This window comes from Sycon ciliatum, chromosome 4, assembly GCF_964019385.1.
Source record: "Sycon ciliatum chromosome 4, ocSycCili1.1, whole genome shotgun sequence".
Taxonomy (NCBI): Eukaryota; Metazoa; Porifera; class Calcarea; order Leucosolenida; family Sycettidae; genus Sycon; species Sycon ciliatum.
Genome location: NC_088646.1, coordinates 34,161,443 through 34,179,521, shown reverse-complemented (window position 1 = coordinate 34,179,521; position 18,079 = coordinate 34,161,443). Strand labels below are relative to the sequence as shown.

General features: G+C 47.0%; 1 protein-coding gene across 1 annotated transcript; it reads left to right on the top strand.

Moving 5' to 3' along the window:
- The first annotated feature begins 52 nt into the window (after window positions 1-52).
- On the top strand, window positions 53-17,429 carry LOC135815812 (regulator of nonsense transcripts 3B-like). Its single transcript, XM_065329153.1, has 11 exons — window positions 53-367; window positions 3,062-3,165; window positions 7,549-7,658; window positions 8,327-8,425; window positions 8,932-9,039; window positions 10,523-10,617; window positions 10,719-10,895; window positions 11,498-12,418; window positions 14,830-15,171; window positions 15,386-15,472; window positions 16,276-17,429. The coding sequence occupies exons 1-10, from the start codon at window positions 296-298 to the stop codon at window positions 15,443-15,445; spliced, it is 2,088 nt and encodes a 695-aa protein (XP_065185225.1). The 5' UTR covers window positions 53-295; the 3' UTR covers window positions 15,446-15,472; window positions 16,276-17,429.
- The last annotated feature ends 650 nt before the right edge of the window (window positions 17,430-18,079 follow it).

Genomic DNA, 18,079 nt, shown 5'->3' with positions numbered 1-18,079 from the left:
TTTATCATGACGTAATGGCTGTGAGTAGTCCCATTTTTGCAAACACATTTTGGCCTTCCTCTTGAAATCTTTCTCATCTCAAACGGAGCAAACTCCGAAAAGAAAGTGAAGGTCTTGTAGCTGCATATATGCGGATGTGGAATTACTTTGAATGTAGTCGTTACGTGTACTTTCGAAGATATTCTCCGGGCCTGGTCTGGAAAGTAGCAAGAGAAGCTGTGCGGAATATTCAACTGTTATTCGATAGCTGTCATATTCCAACCTGTATCTCGATTTCAAATGAAGTTTTAGTGGAATGGCCAAGGCGAAAAAGTCAAGTGATGTAGTCTTGTCGCGTCGTGCCGCTAAAGAACTAACTCAAACTCGAGTAAGCTGATGAAGTAGTCTTATCGTGGATATATGTTTCTTGCAGACATCCACATTTTACATTTTACCATGTCTAATAGTTATAGTACCATAACTGGGTGGAGACATTTGGCAGGGGCATGCACGCAGTAACATTTCAAAAGTCCATGCACCAACAGAGGCACTGCATTATGCCTAGATACTACTCCTGTAGATGCTGGCGATGATAAAGCCAGCAAGTACGAGACCGTAGCACTGGGATTTTAGGTGGTCCGGCCAAATGGGATGCTTGACGGGAAATAAAAAATTATTGACGAAAACACCCATTTTGCACGAATTGAGTGGGACAACTACAGGTGGAATGCTGATAATTCGAATATGGCTTAGTTCGAACATACCGCTTAATTTGATAACGGCAATCAATAAGACGAGCTGAATCCTAATTTTCTCTACACTATTTCTTCCTATTTTCATCGTTTTATTTCACATTGTCTTCACCGTTTTACATTGCATGAATAAAGTATACACACATGTCGATTCAGCTTGTCTTATTGATTGCGGTTATCAAATTATTGTCTCCTCGCCGTTTGTTTAAATACCGCTTAATTAGAAGCTTTTCCAGGACCGATTTCGGTCAATACGATTCCCACATAGAATTTTCTGATAATTCGAACCTCGAACCGTCCGGTTTATTAGAAGTTCCACGGATTCCACTCACATAGAAAATGTGTGGGATTTGTTCTGATAATTCGAAGTTAGCAAAGTGTAATTCGAAGTTCAGTATCTGTGAAATCTGTGTCTAAGGTCCATAGGGCAACTCTGCGTGACCATGAGAGCATTTTGACATGCATATTGTGTTGTGGGTTGATGTTTGGATAATTAGAATGGTCGGATAATTAGAAGTTTTTTCCTGGAATTTCGAGGTTCGAATTATCAGGATTCCACCTGTATTTCAAAATAAGGTCTGGCCATGGGCGGAATGGGTGCTACGGCCCTGAAGTATATGCTAGAGCATACCGGTTGTAGCCAGGCGGTAAGATTTCGAGCTGGACTCCATTTCGTTTCCTATGCGACGTTCTACTTCGGAGTATGTCACGTAATATTCGATGGATAGCTAGTTACAGTCAGACCTCGCTTATCCGGTCCTCTTTTATCCGGATCCCTCGCCATCCGGGAGAAAATCGTTGGCTACCGATTTGCAGCACATGTCATGCATACGTACAGTATGTGTGTTCGATTATCCGGTTCCCTCGCCTATCCGGATATTTTTGTGGAAAACGGATGTGTGCGGTTATGCTAGGTCTGACAGTACTAAAGGTGCCGTCCAGCGGGTGTAGCGTGACTGTGTAGCTGACATGACTTTATCTGTGCCGCCTTCATCCCCAAACATAATCGTTCATGCCATACAAGAAGTAATAATAATAATAATAATAATAATAGTTACAGTTTGCATGTCACTTATGGAAGGATCCGTGGGCTTAACGCATCTGTCAATGAAATCCAGGCAGAAGAGCCAACAAAAGGCATCTCAATATTGTTAGAACATATCGCAGTAAGAACAACTACGCAAGCGCAGCACATTTTTCCACAAGCATCAGCCATTTTTTCTTGTCTAGAGCCAGTTCAAAAACAGTCCGAAATATCAATATTGGCGTGCTTTATATCATTTTTAATATTGGAAGTAGAGGATGAAAAATTCATTGTTACTGGGTTTCACGCACGAGGTGATCATCAGGCAGATGTTTTTCATCTTCTACTTGTTGTAAGTAGCTCTGCCCTTCGGGCATTGAGCACTGTTGTGGACAGCCTGGAACCTTTCTGTTTTATAGTCCATGCCGTAGAGTGAACTGTGTCCTGTAGCTGTGGACATTATGAATAAAATAAAATTTGAATAATACCATAAATAAATACCACGGCTCGCGTTGAACTCAGTCAGACTGATATTTCCGCATACGCAGGAACGCCACCACCCTCAAGGATCAAGGCACTTATGTGCATCTCTTATAAACAGTACATGTACTAATTTACGACTGTAATATGTAGTACATGTACTCACGATTATGAGTGGGGTGGAAAGGTGCTGAGTTTGTATCAATTTTGCATCACAACCGGCTCTGCTGTAGACAATAGGGAGGTTTCGCTCTACGTAATTACGTATGAAAATCCGTATGTCGTACGCGCCGGGGAGCGAGGGCAGCTTTCATACGTAAATCTCTCTACGGATTTCCGTAGGAAAGCGCTTTCCTACGTTGGGTCCTCCGTAGGACTTTTTGAAATATTTTTCCGCATTTTCCGCATTTGTCCACGGCAACGTTCAAGCCGCGCGAAACATAAGGTACACACACCGTACACCACGTGCAAAATAAGATGGAAAACGCAGTTTCAGTTTATCGTGCATGTGGTGGGCGCATGCAGCCAACTCGTCTCCAAAGCAACAACGCTTGTTTAGCAGTCGTGGATAAATCACGTAGAGCGAAACCCAGCAGCTCTGATTTTTACGTATGAAAATTCCGTGCAGTTCCTACGTTATTTTCATACGTAATTCCGTAGAGCGAAACCTCCCTAATGTTGAAAGGCAACGGCAGAGGATGTTCCAATGTGTATGTACATTAGGAGGCGGAAAGAGTGACATTAGCTTGTTGTTTAATTCTCTGAAGTGGATACTTTGCCACCTCAGCTTCAGACCACGTTGTACCTGGGTTTTATTTGTACGTAGGTCATCTTTCGTCGTCTTCCACCGGCAACCACCGAGAGTGAGCTCCGGGAGCGTCTGAAAGATGCTCCGGAGCATGAGTTCCTGTACTTTTGCAAAAGTGACAGGTAAGGCGTGATCTACCGGTGGTGCACATAGCTTTGAACTTTGAAGTTACTCTATAGGCCACACATTGCCGTGGTGTTGCTTCGCCATGTTTCCTTTGGCTCAGTGTGCACTCAGTTTGTTGTTTGCACTCGGCTAGCTACCCTCTAGTGGACCTGTATCAGGCTTTCCGTAACACCAATCACAATGTACTGCACGCACCTTTGGGGCATGTTTGATTGGTCAATCCGGATTCAGATCAGGTTCACTGGAGCAGTGAGAACAGCAGTTCAGAATCAAACAGAACAGCGAACATCTTTGTCAGAAATTGTACAACTCATGATAGCTTGTCGTGCCGCGAACTTCAAAATTTCCACGGAGTTCAAAGATGTTTACGTTGCTCAAGATGCGACGGCAAAACAAACTTGAAAGATGAATACAACCGGAGAAGAAGCTTCAAAGACAAACAAAAATCATAAACGGGGGTCCATCGTGAGTGGCAGCACAGCCAGAAACAGACATGAGCATACAAGAGGTAACACATTGTGAGCATGTGTGCCAGAAACGGACCTGTGCAGGTGAATAAGGTAGTGCGAAAAAAGGCACACACATGATCACAACTTAAAGGGGAAGTGCATCGATTTTTCGAGTATGGTCCAGAAGAAAGACAATTTGATATCGGTTCGAATGGCATATCTCTCTCTTCCATACGATAAGCCAAACTTGCCAAATCGCCAATTGTATACTCACGTTGCCATAGCGACCAGCGCAGTGATGACGTACGAAAGGCTTAGCTCCACCACAGAGAAGGTCGATCACTGCAGAATTTGGTCATTTTCAATTGGTTTATTGTATTCACGAAGTGAAAGAAGGGCTGTGTTCAATGCTGTAAGTGCAGTGAACTGTTTGTTAGTAGTCCTCTCAGTTGTGTACTGGGACGTGACACCGATAGGAGAAAGCTGGAGCGCGGAGACACCAGCAGACAAGCGAAAATAGTGACGAACAAAATGCTGAAATCTTGGTTGGGACAAATCAGACGTTCAGCATTTCCCCCAACCAAGGACCATGCCGTTTGCTCTTTCCACTTCCTGAAGATGAATGTGATGCTTCCTGGCGACTCTCCTATCTCTCGTAATATCTTCTGAAGCCAGGTGAGACGACGGGTGGTGGAGATTGACGAATGAAATAATGTCGTAGGTTTGAAAGTTTGCTGAAAATGTCTCAGGAGAGACGGCGAATTCCAAGCATCTTGTCCTGGAGGAAACCATTTCCAAGGCACAGTCAGCCTAGGGAAATGCATGAGAAGGGCGACAAATAGTTCACGGCACTAACAGCATTGAACACAGCACTTCTTTCACATCGTGAATACAATAAGACAATTGAAAATGACCAATTTATGCAGTGATCGACCTTCTCTGTGGAGGAGCTAAGCCTTTCGTACGTCATCACTCCGCTGGTCGCTATGGCAACGTGAGCATACAATTGGCGATTTGGCAAGTTTGGCTTATTGTATGGAAGCGAGAGATATGCCATTCGAACCGATATCAAATTGTCTTTCTTCTGGACCCTACTTGAAAAATTGATGCACTTCCCCTTTAACTGATGTTGGTGACATTCAGCTCTCCTGCCATTGCTTGGGCATATAAAAGGCAGTGACCAAGCAGATTCAGCATCAGATGAGACGAATCTCAGACGATGGATGGCTTCGGAATGATGGAGAGCTTTACTGCAGCTAATGCCACATGCGTAGCTGGTCGAGCTTGCCAAGAAGTTGTGTAGGTCTTTTGGAATACACTCATCACCGCTGGCTGAGGTGTGCCTCAGGCAAAGGAGGCCATGATGGTTTTGGAAGAGACTTCGAATGGTCACTCAGAAAATGCACCTCGTGCTGAGTGGCATTGGTCAGCTTTGTTGCAGGAGCAGCCTCAGTCTGGTAGAGAGATGTTTTCTGGAGAGTTTTTTCCTGACAGCAAGTCCACACCTCGTATCCATCTTGGAGCAATAATGCAGCTGTGTACATCTGGAGTGACTTTTAGGGATGTTCAACGCCTATCTTCAACATCCTTCACTACTTTGTCAGCACACTCTAACAGAGTCTTATTTGTGAGCTGCTGATAGCATTGACGATGGTAGCTTGCATCATCCGGCCACGGATTTTCAGCAAAGGCCACGGAACTGTTGACATGACAGCCTCTATTTTCCAATTGGCAAGAACTTGTTGAACTCTTTCCCAAGATTGTGACGTAAATCCGGTCACATTCTCTGCTCCAGCATCTCGCCTGACATGTATCACACCGTGCAAACGGCGAGAAGTTGGTGAGTCGGGACACGCACTCGGATCAGGGGATCAGCTTTCTTCCTCCATCTCACCGCAAATGTCGTCACATCAGGTGGCAAAATCCTCTTTCTCTTCCCGTGACTACCTCTTCGGAATATTTCCGTCTACAGTGCATCCCGAATGAAGTTGAAGACACCACTGCAGCTGTACTTATGGTTGATAAATATGGTGGTAAAGACACACCTGGCAATATGGCGGTAAACACACGCCTGCCCACACACGCTCTCTAGGCTGCAAAGGATACCGCCAACCATGCATCGACCAGGTGCCAGGCGCGAACTGATGGTGGTGGTGGTGAGAAGGAGAGCTCTGTGCCAGAACTTTGCAGCCTAGAAAGCGTGTGTGGGCAGGCGTGTGTTTACCGCCATATTGCCAGGTGTGTCTTCACCACCGTATTTATCAACCATAAGTACAGCTGCAGTGGTGTCTTCAACTTCATTCTCCCGAGTCAAGCTCCGTATGAAGACATCCAAGAAGAAGATTCCCTGATGAGTCCAGCGGGGACGAAACGTGCGTCGCAATCGAGCTATGTCGTTGCTGTGTCATCTTCTATGTGCCATGCGCTACTTGATGTACCAGCCTGCTATGCCGGATACCGCCAACCATGCATCGATCAGGCGCCAGGCGCGAACTGATGGTGGTGGTGGTGGTGAGAAGGAGAGCTCTGTGCCAGAACTTTGCAGCCTAGAGAGCGTGTGTGGGCAGGCGTGTGTTTACTGCATGTTGCCAGGTGTGTCTTTACCACCATATTTATCAACCATAAGTACAACACAATCTCTTATTGGCCACTGGCTATTGTGAGAATAAAGATTTGAAACACATGCACACACACACATGCACACACACATGCACACACACACACACACACACACACACACACACACACACACACACACACACACACACACACACACACACGCGCACACACACACACACACACACACACCTTTGGGACCTTTGGAAAGCCCATCGTCGAAGGCGATGATAGCTACACACACACACCTGGTCCTGGTCCTGGTAAACACTGCCATTACGGTCACGTGTCCCCTTACGGGGCCGACAATATAGAACGACGAGCGGGACCATGTTCGAGAGAGCCATCTCCAGCAGCTATGGCTCTGGCTTATCATCGGAAACGATTCCTCTCACGGCTGCCGCTAGAACTGGCCCATCACTCTCCACAACAGAGCGAACATTCCATGAGCCAACGCTCAGAGTCGTTCCAAGTCGTCATCTTCGTGCGGTAGTTTGCTCCACTCGCGGGCTTGCAAAGCCTCGCGAAGGACTCCGAGGTGGGGGCGACGAGGAGAGTGTCGGCATCGTAACTATCTGACCAAGTCTCCTGTCGGTGAATACCCCACCTCAGGCACTGTTGGCCTGGACGGCTGGGGACACCCCAGGCCGTCCACACCGGCGAGAACAAGCACGGACGGAGGCCAGAAACAAGAGCCCGGAAAAGTACAACCGTCCTCCACCAGAGCAGAGAACACACACATTGTCAAGATGTTCAACTATTTGAAAGATTTTCTTATCGTCGGAAACGATTCCTCTCACGGCGGCCGCTCGAACTGATCCATCACTCTCCACAACAGAGCAAACATTCCATGAGCCAATGCTCAGAGTCGTTCCAAGTTGTCGTCTTCGTGCGGTAGTTTGCACACACACACACACACACACACACACACACACACACACACACACACACACACACACATGGACACTTTCGGCTTGGATTATCTACAATAGTATACACATGCACGGGATTATGTGTATTTGGTGGTTGTGACTACTGTAATTTCAGAAATTTTCGGTGTACTTTTATTTTCGGTTCTTTCGGTGCATCTGTTCCATACCTAAAATTTCAATATACATGTACCGAACAAACACTAACACGCATAATCCAATAGGGAACTGCTTCTCTGTACCTAAATTTTCTGTTCACCTAACCTGGCCTTTTGCCCTCATACCGAAAATATTGAGCACCTAAAATTTCTGAAATTAGAGTATTTTCATTAGAGAGCTCAATTTGTATTGTTAATCCTCTATGTTGTTGTGCGTTTGTGTGCAGGAGTCTGGAACCGTTTGCCTTCTGCCGAGCGTACATCAATCTGAAGAGACCCGAGGATGCTGTCAGAGTACGTGAACTGATGGACGGCCAGCTATGGAAGGATAGTACAGGTATAGGCTGGGCGCTTCACTAGTTTGTTCTCTCTCTCTCTCTCTCTCTCCCTCTCTCTCTCTCTCTCTCTCTCTCTCTCTCTCTCTCTCTCTCTCTCTCTCTCTCTCTCTCTCTCTCTCTCTCTCTCTCTCTCTCTCTCTCTCTCTCTCTCTCTCTCTCTTAATACTACTTCCATAGAAATGTGATAACCTGCTTCAAGACAAAACCAGCACGCGCTGGAATAGATGTGGCCAGCGTTTGCCCAATGCCGATGGTTTTTGCTCTTATAAAGTTATGAAAGTCACGAAACCACAACTTATGGTGAAAAGTTTGCTGCTTAAGACACAGTTTGCTGCCTGCTTTTGAATGATACCCAGCAGATCCGTATGTGTATTCTTTGCGTGTGCCACAACGTAGAGAACCTCATCTACGCATAGAAATCTGGACCCAAAACACGCAAACTCGAAGCCTTAGGCACCTGCTCTCTACGTGATTTCTCTACGTTTCACGTTTAGCCGAGCCTCTCTATCACTAGCATGCTAAGTGGTGTTCAGTTGACGTAACTTGAGGCATATGGCCAATACACCACTGTCTACAGATCAAAGTTGGCCATGTCTGCCATTCTATTAGCTGCATGTGACAGGCTTGAATTGGATTAACAGTCTTTTTCTTTTGCTTTGCCAAATAGGTCGCGAATGCCCAGTGGTTGTGGAGTTTGCTCCCTACCAGAAGGTGGCACGAAGAACTCGCAAGAAAACTGACCCTAAAATGGGAAGCCTGTGCGATGGTAAGGTTGTTTGGCCACTATGTGTGTATGTATTTGTGTGTGTTTGTATGTACGTTTGTTTGTCAGTGTGTGTATGTGGCACTGTGTGCTTGCGTGCGTGCGTGTGTGTGTGTGTGTGTGTGTATGTGTGTGTGTGTGTGTGTGTGTGTGTGTGTGTGTGTGTGTGTGTGTGTGTGTGTGTGTGTGTGTGTGTGTGTGTGTGTGTGTGTGTGTGTGTGTGTGTGTGTGTGTGCGGTCAATTCATCAGCCTTGCAAGCTGTTGAATGGTGTAATCCCAGCACAAGTTGCTATGTCTAACATAGCTGTTCGCTATCATCGCTTCCGCGATGGGCATGTCTGAGGTCTGAGGTGTGTGTGTGTGTGTGTGATTTTGCACCTGCATTTGACTTTGGTTGATCCTGTAAACTGTGAAGTTATGCCTTTGCACATGTGGATGTATACCAGAATGAGGTGAATAGAAGGAGGTGTTTTCTGATGCCTGCTGTTTCTGATATTGATATTCTTAGATCCGGAGTATGTTGCATTTCTGAAAACTTTGGAAACGGAAGAGGAGCCCCCACCACCACCGGAAGCCCTTGCAGAGGAGGACGATCAGAAACAGAAGGAAGAAGAAGGTGTGTGACTTGCTTCTTTTATCATGCCTTGCTGCAAGTTGCTGGCCTCTTACTTGTTATGTACCGTAATGTCGCATATTAACCCTTTACCATCCGACCAAATTTCCCCAGCATTCTGAAATGCAATAATTCTCACCTTATTCTGAGAATAGCTTCGGTTCTAATCAACCAATTTTCACAATCTTGGGCATTCTGGAAAGCTCTCCACGAGCTGCGTACATTGAGCTCAAACAGGACACTACCGAGATCACATATCCAGCACCAGGGAGCTTCAAATACACCCCATCGCTGGATATACGAGGAAATTCTCTCCTCGCCAGCCTTTTCTCGCTCCTTCATCGTAAACATTCCAAATGTTTTGCTTCGGTTTCTTTTCATGCTGCCCACGCGCTCACAGCATGTCAAAGTGACTCAGCTTGTCAGGAGAAGGGAAAATCCACGCTCAAGGTCAGTCACTCCGAAAGAAATTCGACTTTTGCCATAGCTGAAATGTCGAGCGAAATATCTTTGGAATGCGACATCGCAGCTCTTTACCGATTGATGCAATGGAAAGCTGAGCTCTTCGGCTTCTTTTTAGATACTTAGTTATTTAAATTCCGACAAGAATTGCGAGTTACGAATGTTTTAGTGTATGCATGTCCATCTGATCGATTCAAGTACGCACGGATGGTAAAGGGTTAAAGCTGGGCCTATTCTTGTAGAAGCCGATGTCAGGGCTAGGCTTCTATTCACATCGGGCTTCTATTCAAGCCAGGTATTTCCATGTATGTCTACACTAAAACCAGGCTTATGACGATATATCTTGAAAATACTAATGTAGTACTGCTAGCTGTTCACAACATGGAGCTTCCACACAATACAAGTGTGACAACGAGTAGTTTGAGATGGATTGTTTTGCACTTCCCTGAGAATCAAAAACTACGAATGACCTTGACTAAAGCTTGAGAGAAAGTTCTTTTTTTTTAAGCCAGAAACTTCCGCAGCTGCCTGGATTACGTAGCCCTGGCTGTTTAGCTGACACTGAGAGCACATACTAGATGACAACTGCACATGGATGCAGTGGATTCATTGCTGAACCAGCTTGTCTGCTGCGGCACTGGACCTCACCAACAGTCAGAGACAAGTGCGTTTTGTTATTGACGCTGCTTTGAAGGACAACTGCTGTGCATTAAAATTTGAAATACAACTTCGGAACATGTACTTCAAAGTAGTTCTCTGGGCAGTGAGTCAACTGGTCTTGGTCCAAGGAGGCAATGGTACATCATTCACCTGACATTCCTGTTCAATCCCATTGCCATATTATTTTCGGAGTTTAAAAGGTCAGGCCGTCCTAGTAGTAATCTGCCGCTTTTGGTCTCTCGCTATACCCCGGCCGAGATTTTTGGCTCAACCCGAGATGACATTTTTATTTTAAAAGTTCTGAAGTTGTTCCTTGGAGTGTGTTTACCAATATGTTCACCTGCGTGTGTTTGTCCAATTACAGAGCTAAAGAAGCATACCCCTCTAATAGAGTTTATTCGTCAGCGGCACACCAGTCGGCCACCACCAACTCGTGCGTCAGCTGCAGCAACTGGAAAGGTATGCCGCTGGGCTTCTATCTGGACCCTATCGTCCCAAAGCATAATGATAAACTGCATCGTTTCCTTTTGGCTTGTTCTCTGTCCTCTGGCTTTCTTCAGACAGCAAAGCCTGCAGAGAAGCATGCTCCTGCAAGTACTTCTAAAGCAGCTGCCAGGCCAGCTGGTGGTCGTCCAACTACGTCTGCAAAGGAGAAGAAAAGTGAGGCCAGTAGTGGTGGGAAATCAACGAAGGACTCGCAGCCAAGCCGCAGTCATTCAAAAGAGGACTATGAAGAGGTGTGTATGCCTGTCGTGTAGATTTCCCAGCCTGATTCGTGCTTTTCTTTGCACCCGGGGAATACTGTTCTGTACCTGACCATGACATTGAAATAGCTCTGTGATTTTTATACTGTAGTACAGTAGAACTCGCCTTTTCCGGGCAGGTTGGGACCGAGCATCCTGGACGGTAACTAAGTACATACATACGTATTGCATGCGAATAAACACTTTTTATGAAAATAGTTTTGGGGGCTGTTTTTCGTTGAAAAGCCGATTTTATGGCTGTAGAGCGGTCAGAAAGGTGCCTGGTATATACTGATGTGCTTGGATTAGGGGAGTTTTACCATTCTGAGTTTGTTGTCCACAAGTATGCAGTAGCATGATGCAACTGACACTGTTCCAGTCATAGTAATGATATCGCTCGGTAGCATTCCTGCGGATGCAGGAAAGTTAGTCTGACTGACTCGTATGGGAGCTGTAATTGAAAAAATATATGTCGCTGTCCACTCACTTTCTACAGATGAAACTGCAAGATCCCTCAAAGTTATTTCTCACTTTATACTTTGAAACAGCTGGAATGAGTACAGTATGTCGTTACATGTTATTTGTATGTGCTTCAGCACCCTGCACCTGAGAAAGGGAAGTCCAGCAGCCGCCCACCAAACTCCAAGCCGGCGGCGACCAGCGGTGAGAGCTCCTCAAGTTCAGGCAAGCACTCCCATACGACCGATGCATCGTTCTCCTCGCACCGCGAGAAAGAGAGAGGCGCGCCTGCATCTCGCCATGCTGGCGATAGTCGTGGAAAGACTCGCGCTAGCGGCGGCAGTAGCAGCAGCAAAGGCCAGGAGCACACCGGCGGCTCGCAGGGCAAACGCGGCGAGACCAGTAGCAGCAGCAGCAGTGCAGCTAGTGTCAAGACTAGTAGCAGTGCTACCAGCGCTGGTGTCGATGGAAGAGAGGACCGCTACAAAGAAAGCGGCCACCATGCTGAGAAGCCGCACGGCTCCGGACGCAGTGGCCGTGGCAGTGCCTCTTCAACAAAGGCATTCGACAGCAGTAGCGGCGGGTCGAGGGCGAGTCGAGAAGACCCGTACGATGACGGTGGCACGCATGGCCGTGGCGGCAGTGGCCACTCCTCGTCACGCGGTGGAGGTCGCTCGAAGGACTCGTCCGGCGGTCGTAAGGGAACACCCCATGGTGATAGTGCATCGGGCAGTGTAGACGCGCACGAGCCAAGTGCACGGTCAGAGCGTGCCGAGCCACGCCGTCCGGAGAAGTCGTCCAAGCACCGCGACCGTGACCACGCGCCGCCCAAGCGGACTGCAGCGGCCAGTGCAAGTGCTAGCAGCGGTGACACAGAACATGCTGGTAGAGGTGAGAAAGCCGACGCTGAGCCGCGTAAGGTGCTGATCCGCTCCAGCGGTGTTGCTAGTGCTGCTGATGCTAGCAGTAATGGCTCAGATAGCCAGCCTGCTGCTGCTGCTCCTGCTACGGACAGTGGTGGTGGTGGTGGTGGAAAGGAGCAGCCGTCACGTAAAAAGGTAGGTGAAAACCATTGCTGCTAGCAAAAACAAAACAAAACAAAAAACAGTTTGAATGAGACTCGACTGGAGGCCGAGTTTTCCGTATCTCGTTGCAACGTACGTGATTCAGAGGTGCGGACATTTCAAAGTTTTGGGCAGTGCCTGGTCCCGGACTACCCGGATAACGAGATATGAGTAGCGGGGCTAGCAAGTGTGATGTCAAAGGCCCTGGAAACTGGTTCGTAACTAACTGAAGTGTCCCGGCTACAATGCAAATCTATAGGATGTGTCTGTTTCTTGACACAAAGGTATCGCCACGCGTACCGTAATGGACACGGTGATTGTTTGCAACCAGCTCCAAGCGCTAAACTAAGGTGTGAAGGAACTTCATGGCTACTACCAGCAGTACTAGTACACTCATATCTCGTTATCCGGGCAGTCCGGGACCAGGTACTACCCATAACTTTGAAATGTCCGCAACTCTGAATCCCATACGTTTCAACGAGGAAGGGCCAGAGATCTGGCATGTGACGTCACTATTTCCACAGAATGTTGGCAAAAGAGTAGTAATATGCCTAGAACTCGCCCACAGGGTGCCCGGTTGACCCAGTTACAGTACTACCAAGAGTACATAATCCCCAAGGTTATGTACTCTTGGTAGTACCTGTACCTTCGAGGTCCGGATAAGATTGATATGAGTGTACTCTGCTTAGCACCTGTACCACCATAGCCTTGAGTGGAAACGGAGACATCTGGTTTCACACTCGGCGTAGAATTGTACCACGGGGACGCAAAATTGGGGTGGGAATCTGTGGTGCACATAGAATTGTACCACAGGGACGCAAAATTGGGGTGGGAATCTGTGGTGCGCATAGAATTGTACCACGGGGACGCAAAATTGGGGTGGGAATCTGTGGTGCACATAGAATTGTACCACAGGGACGCAAAATTGGGGTGGGAATCTGTGGTGCGCGTAGAATTGTACCACGGGGACGCAAAATTGGGGTGGGAATCTGTGGTGCACATAGAATTGTACCACGGGGACGCAAAATTGGGGTGGGAATCTGTGGTACACCTAGAATTGTACCACGGGGACGCAAAATTGGTGTGAAAATCTGTGGTGCACAATTAGGGCTATAGTGTGTTTAGAAAGTCCAGACCTCTGGTTTCAAAAAACCGTTAGGCCAGCATCTAGACCACGTTAAATCTGTGATCACTTTGTGCATAAAATTTCCGAAATTGGGTGTTTGTTATCCAATCGCTTAGAAATTTATACGAGAAAAATTGCGGGAGCTTCGTGAGCAATATTCCGAAGAACTTTCTCAAAAAGGGACTGCTGCAACCAACAGCGAAAGGCTTCAAAATCCTTGTTTTCTTTACCAGGAAAGGGACGGGGCATAATCCAGGTTGGTTGAGCGGCCATTTTCCACTTCTTTTTTCTTCGATCGTCACTCTTTGACTTTTCGAGGATTTTTTTCTGAAGAGGTGGCTTAGAGGGTCTATCTCTCAATCTTATTATGTCCCGGTCCAACACAAGGCACCAAGTAGATATCGGGTATTATTGAGTTATTATTGATAGAAGATGGGACAAGAGTGGACGACTGGACGAGACAAGATTAGACTGACGATAACTAGACCAAAGCTTAGACTACTCGACCAAAGATTCGGCTGACTATTACTTGTAGATTCTGGGGAAGTCTCGTTATACATGAAATCTTACTACAATAAATGCGTACGGTGCAATGCATCGCCCAATTATTTGACGCGTATATTATATGTGTATAGCCCGGTGGCTATGTACAGTAGAAAGGGATGTATTTAGATCAAATGTACGGTGGTTTTATGTGCAGGGTCAGAAGGATGGAAAACGGGCTACAAATGTGTATGGTACTGATTATTGCATGCAGGGGCAGCGGGAAATGGTACTACATGGGGGTGAGTATGGGTTTACAGGGGACATGTACAACAGAGGAACGGCCCGGGCCCGCTGTCGAAGACGGGCTTCCGCTCGTCGTCGAGATCGTGCGACGAAGGCGGGGGTCCGGCGACGGCGGGCTTGCCGGAGGTTGCGGCGCACATCCTTCGGTGTCATCAACGGGCAGGGTTGGTAGAGCATGAGACTCTTAATCTCAGGGCCGTGGGTTCGAGCCCCACGTTGGGCGCCAATGTTATCAATTGCTATATTATTGGAGCACCCGTATTCTTATGACTGAATTATGTCCGCCAGACACAAGGCACCGATTACATGAGGAAGTAATCTTTTGTATTATCAAAGGGATTTACAATGCAAAGGTTGACTGAACAAAGACAAGACTCGACTGCGACAATGGTGGACTAAACTGAGCTAAGTATCTAATGGAAAGCATATAATAACAAGTCCTTGTGTTGTTTCTTTTGTTGTGTTTTGGTTTAATATGCGTGCATAATAGCGCCCAGCACAGCAGATTTACCAACCACGTGCACGGTTGGAGCGCGGTGAGAGAAGCGAGAGAGGGGATCGCGGTGACAGAAGCGAGAGAGGGGATCGCGGTGACAGAAGCGAGAGAGGGGATCGCAGTGACAGAAGCGAGAGAGGAGGTCGTGCTGAGAGAAGCGAGAGGGGAGATCGCAGTGAAAGAAGTGAGAGAGCGGATCGCGGCGAGCGAGGCGGAGGAAGTGGCTCCCAGTACAGATCTTCTCGCCAGGAGCATCACGGCGGAGAATCGCGTCACAAGTCGTCGCGCCCGGAGCGTGGTGGCGGAGATTCGCGGCGATCAGAAGGCAAATCTCAGGTATGGCCGGGTAGCTGTTGAGCAAGCAACGATTTGTAAACTCCTGTATTGAGTGTCTTGCTACTACTTGTAGCTACTAGTCACACTTTTTCCAAAACGGTATATAAATTCTTGTTTAGTTCTGGCCTTTTTGACCAAAGTTTCCGTTTTTCTGTTTGACTTTTGACGTGGTTTCTCTCTATCTTTCCCCGTGTTTTCCCCATGATGAATGTAGGCGGACAGTGGAAGAAGTGGCGGGGGCAGCAGCCGAGCTGACTCAAAGTCCAACTCCTAGCTCGCCGATAGATAAGGAGTTAATCAGGTATGGTAACCGGGTGCTGCTCGGAGCCTCCTGACCATTGACAGCTGGGCTATGCTCCGGCAAGCTCAGTTCTGTAGTATTTGGTTCAGAACGTAGTCTGAATATGTGACTGGTAGAGACAAGTGTGTGGTGATCAATCATATCGAAGTGAACCATGCAGCCTCGAACAGCTGTGTTAAAAGTGTGTGGTGCACAGCACTACTTTCTGGCCACTCCATATTTGATGTGGTGAAGTTTTCGAAACTAGCCAGTCAGTATTAGCCGTGAATGCTCCAAGGTGGAGAGCTGTTGGTTTGTGCATCGGAGATAGCTAGGTGTCAGGTCGTTATATGTCTCAATACTCTGTCGGTTTGGTGGCTTTTATTTTATAGTTGTCGCACATTCTGACTGTATAGTATTTAGTTAGAGTGGTGGACAGTTACTCATAAGTCGTATCCATGTGTCCCTTCTCCTTTCTACAAAGAACTCTCATTAATGTCAGCAGTACTGTATCAGGTTCTCTTCTTAGCAGCTTGGTATGAACGCCCCTGGTACAATTGGGTATAAACGCCAGGCTTGTTCTTGTAGCATTACCACCTTACAAGTCTATGTGAGGGTTATGTTTCTATTCTAATCAAGCTTGTTGCTGAACTCCAGGCTTATATGCCAATGGTCCATCCTGAAAGGATCCTTGTACTTGTATCCAAAGCAGGCTGTCATGTGAGACAGGTGTTTATACAAGTCGTTCCGGTACTAGTGATAGACTCACTGATCATCCCTTCGTACGAAAATATGTGGTATTTTTTCGTCTTTGATTTCTCCAGCTTTCCGCTTTCCAAACATGACTAAGACCCAGCCGGCAACTACTTTCCCACACTTAGCAATGAACTTGCAGTGGGTCCCAGCGAGAAGGCCAGCCAAACATACCAGCCAAGTTGCGTTGAGGGCACGCTCTTGCCAAGAGCAGGTTCGGCCTGTCCAGACAGTACCAGCCCGTGAGACTACGGCTTGCCCGCTGCCACGTTGAATTGCGAGCTCAAGTCGGCGGGACCACGTACATGTACACGTACGTTCCCTAGAGAAGGTTTACTCCGCTCAGACTGTCCGCCTGCTCACGCACTGTGCAATCCAACTATTTCAACACCATGCTCGTTGTCGGCTCTTACAATTTGCAGAGTTTTATGTCTATCTAGGTGCAATCGACTTGTGTCCAGTGGAGCTGGGTTTTTTTTTATAAAGAACTGCTTGTTTTGCAATGACTGGATCTCCTACTTCCAAGTATACTGTTGTGTTTCCTGTATGGTGACTGGGGCAGCACTGCCTACGGCGCCCTGTACATGTCACCGCACGTCCTGCTCACTGCGATGTGATGTGATGATGCGCCCGTACACATGCAGTCGTGTAGCTACGTGTACTACAGACCACCTGGTTCACCATTTCAGCGTTGGTTGCTGCCTTCCTTCCGTGCCCTCCCAGGGATCAAACTGGCACTGTGTTTCCGTCAACATGCTATATTTTACTCGAACAATTTTTTATATTTTTTTCTGATTTCTCAGTAGTGTTCCGGCCAGCCGTTTGTCTTTCATGTCGTGGCCACGTATCTGATAGCACGTCTGTCGGCCAAGCTGATAATGGCCTGGTTGGCTTGTATGTAGACCGTGTATTCACACCACCCGCACATTTCTACCCATAACCCACCCGCGCATCACTGCCCGTAACCCACCCGCAATTCAATACGCATCTATTCAGTGTCCGGAGTTTGTAGTTTGTCCACGTAACTACATACTAGTACACTGTGCTCCTGTGTACTCTGTGTTTTCTGTTCAAAGGTGCTCTGCTGTCACAATGGTTGTTTCATGTGCTGTCCTTCATGCTAACGTCACCCGTCGTGTTCCACGGTACTGCAATGAACTGCATGTGTACCTGCATGCTGAACTCTGCAACTCAGTTACAAGTGGTAACTGTAAATTGAAACCAGTGTGAATCTGTGTGCGCGTGATTCGAGAAATCGTCAGATGCTCGTACAAGGACTGGTGCATGTCTTTACCAGCTCTCTGCTCAGAGTCTATGGCTACAATATTTTACTGTGATCCAAGGCAGCCAGGTTAATGGCTGGGCACCAAATTTGACATGGACATTGCGATCCTTTCCCTTTCATGTTCGGTTGTTTGGGAGCCATGCACAAACTTTAAATTTCCCACTCTGTGCGTGCAGTTTCATTCAGTATCGGAGGGGGCAAAGGGCAAACTGACAAATCTCTAACTTTACTTGCCCGTGGCCAACATTTTTCTGCATACCGGTAGATGTGAAATCAATTGGTGCTATCTACCAGTGTGACAACTAATACTAGCTCATGAATGTGATCACTGATCAGTGATCAGACTGGCTTTCCAATCATCTTCAATATTATTATTTTATTCTATTGATGCCATCAAGAGTAAATGAGCTCACTGGGAGCTTATAATTATACTCTTTATGCCATGCATGCACCTTCATTTTGATCTGTGCTACTCATGATCCAGCAAAGGTGCTTGTTTTGATGCAACCCTTGCTTCATCCGATATTGTGTAGTGTTGCATGCTGGTGAGCTGTTTGGGCTGATGTCTGCAAGCACCATGATATTGTGTA

Bases quoted from the DNA above. Each gene is read 5' to 3' on its own strand.
- LOC135815812 (XM_065329153.1), top strand. From the start codon at position 296: ATGGCCAAGGCGAAAAAGTCAAGTGATGTAGTCTTGTCGCGTCGTGCC. The intron at 12,419-14,829 runs GTAGGTGAAAAC...CGTGCATAATAG, and splicing joins AGCAGCCGTCACGTAAAAAG to CGCCCAGCACAGCAGATTTA. The intron at 15,172-15,385 runs GTATGGCCGGGT...TGATGAATGTAG, and splicing joins GATCAGAAGGCAAATCTCAG to GCGGACAGTGGAAGAAGTGG.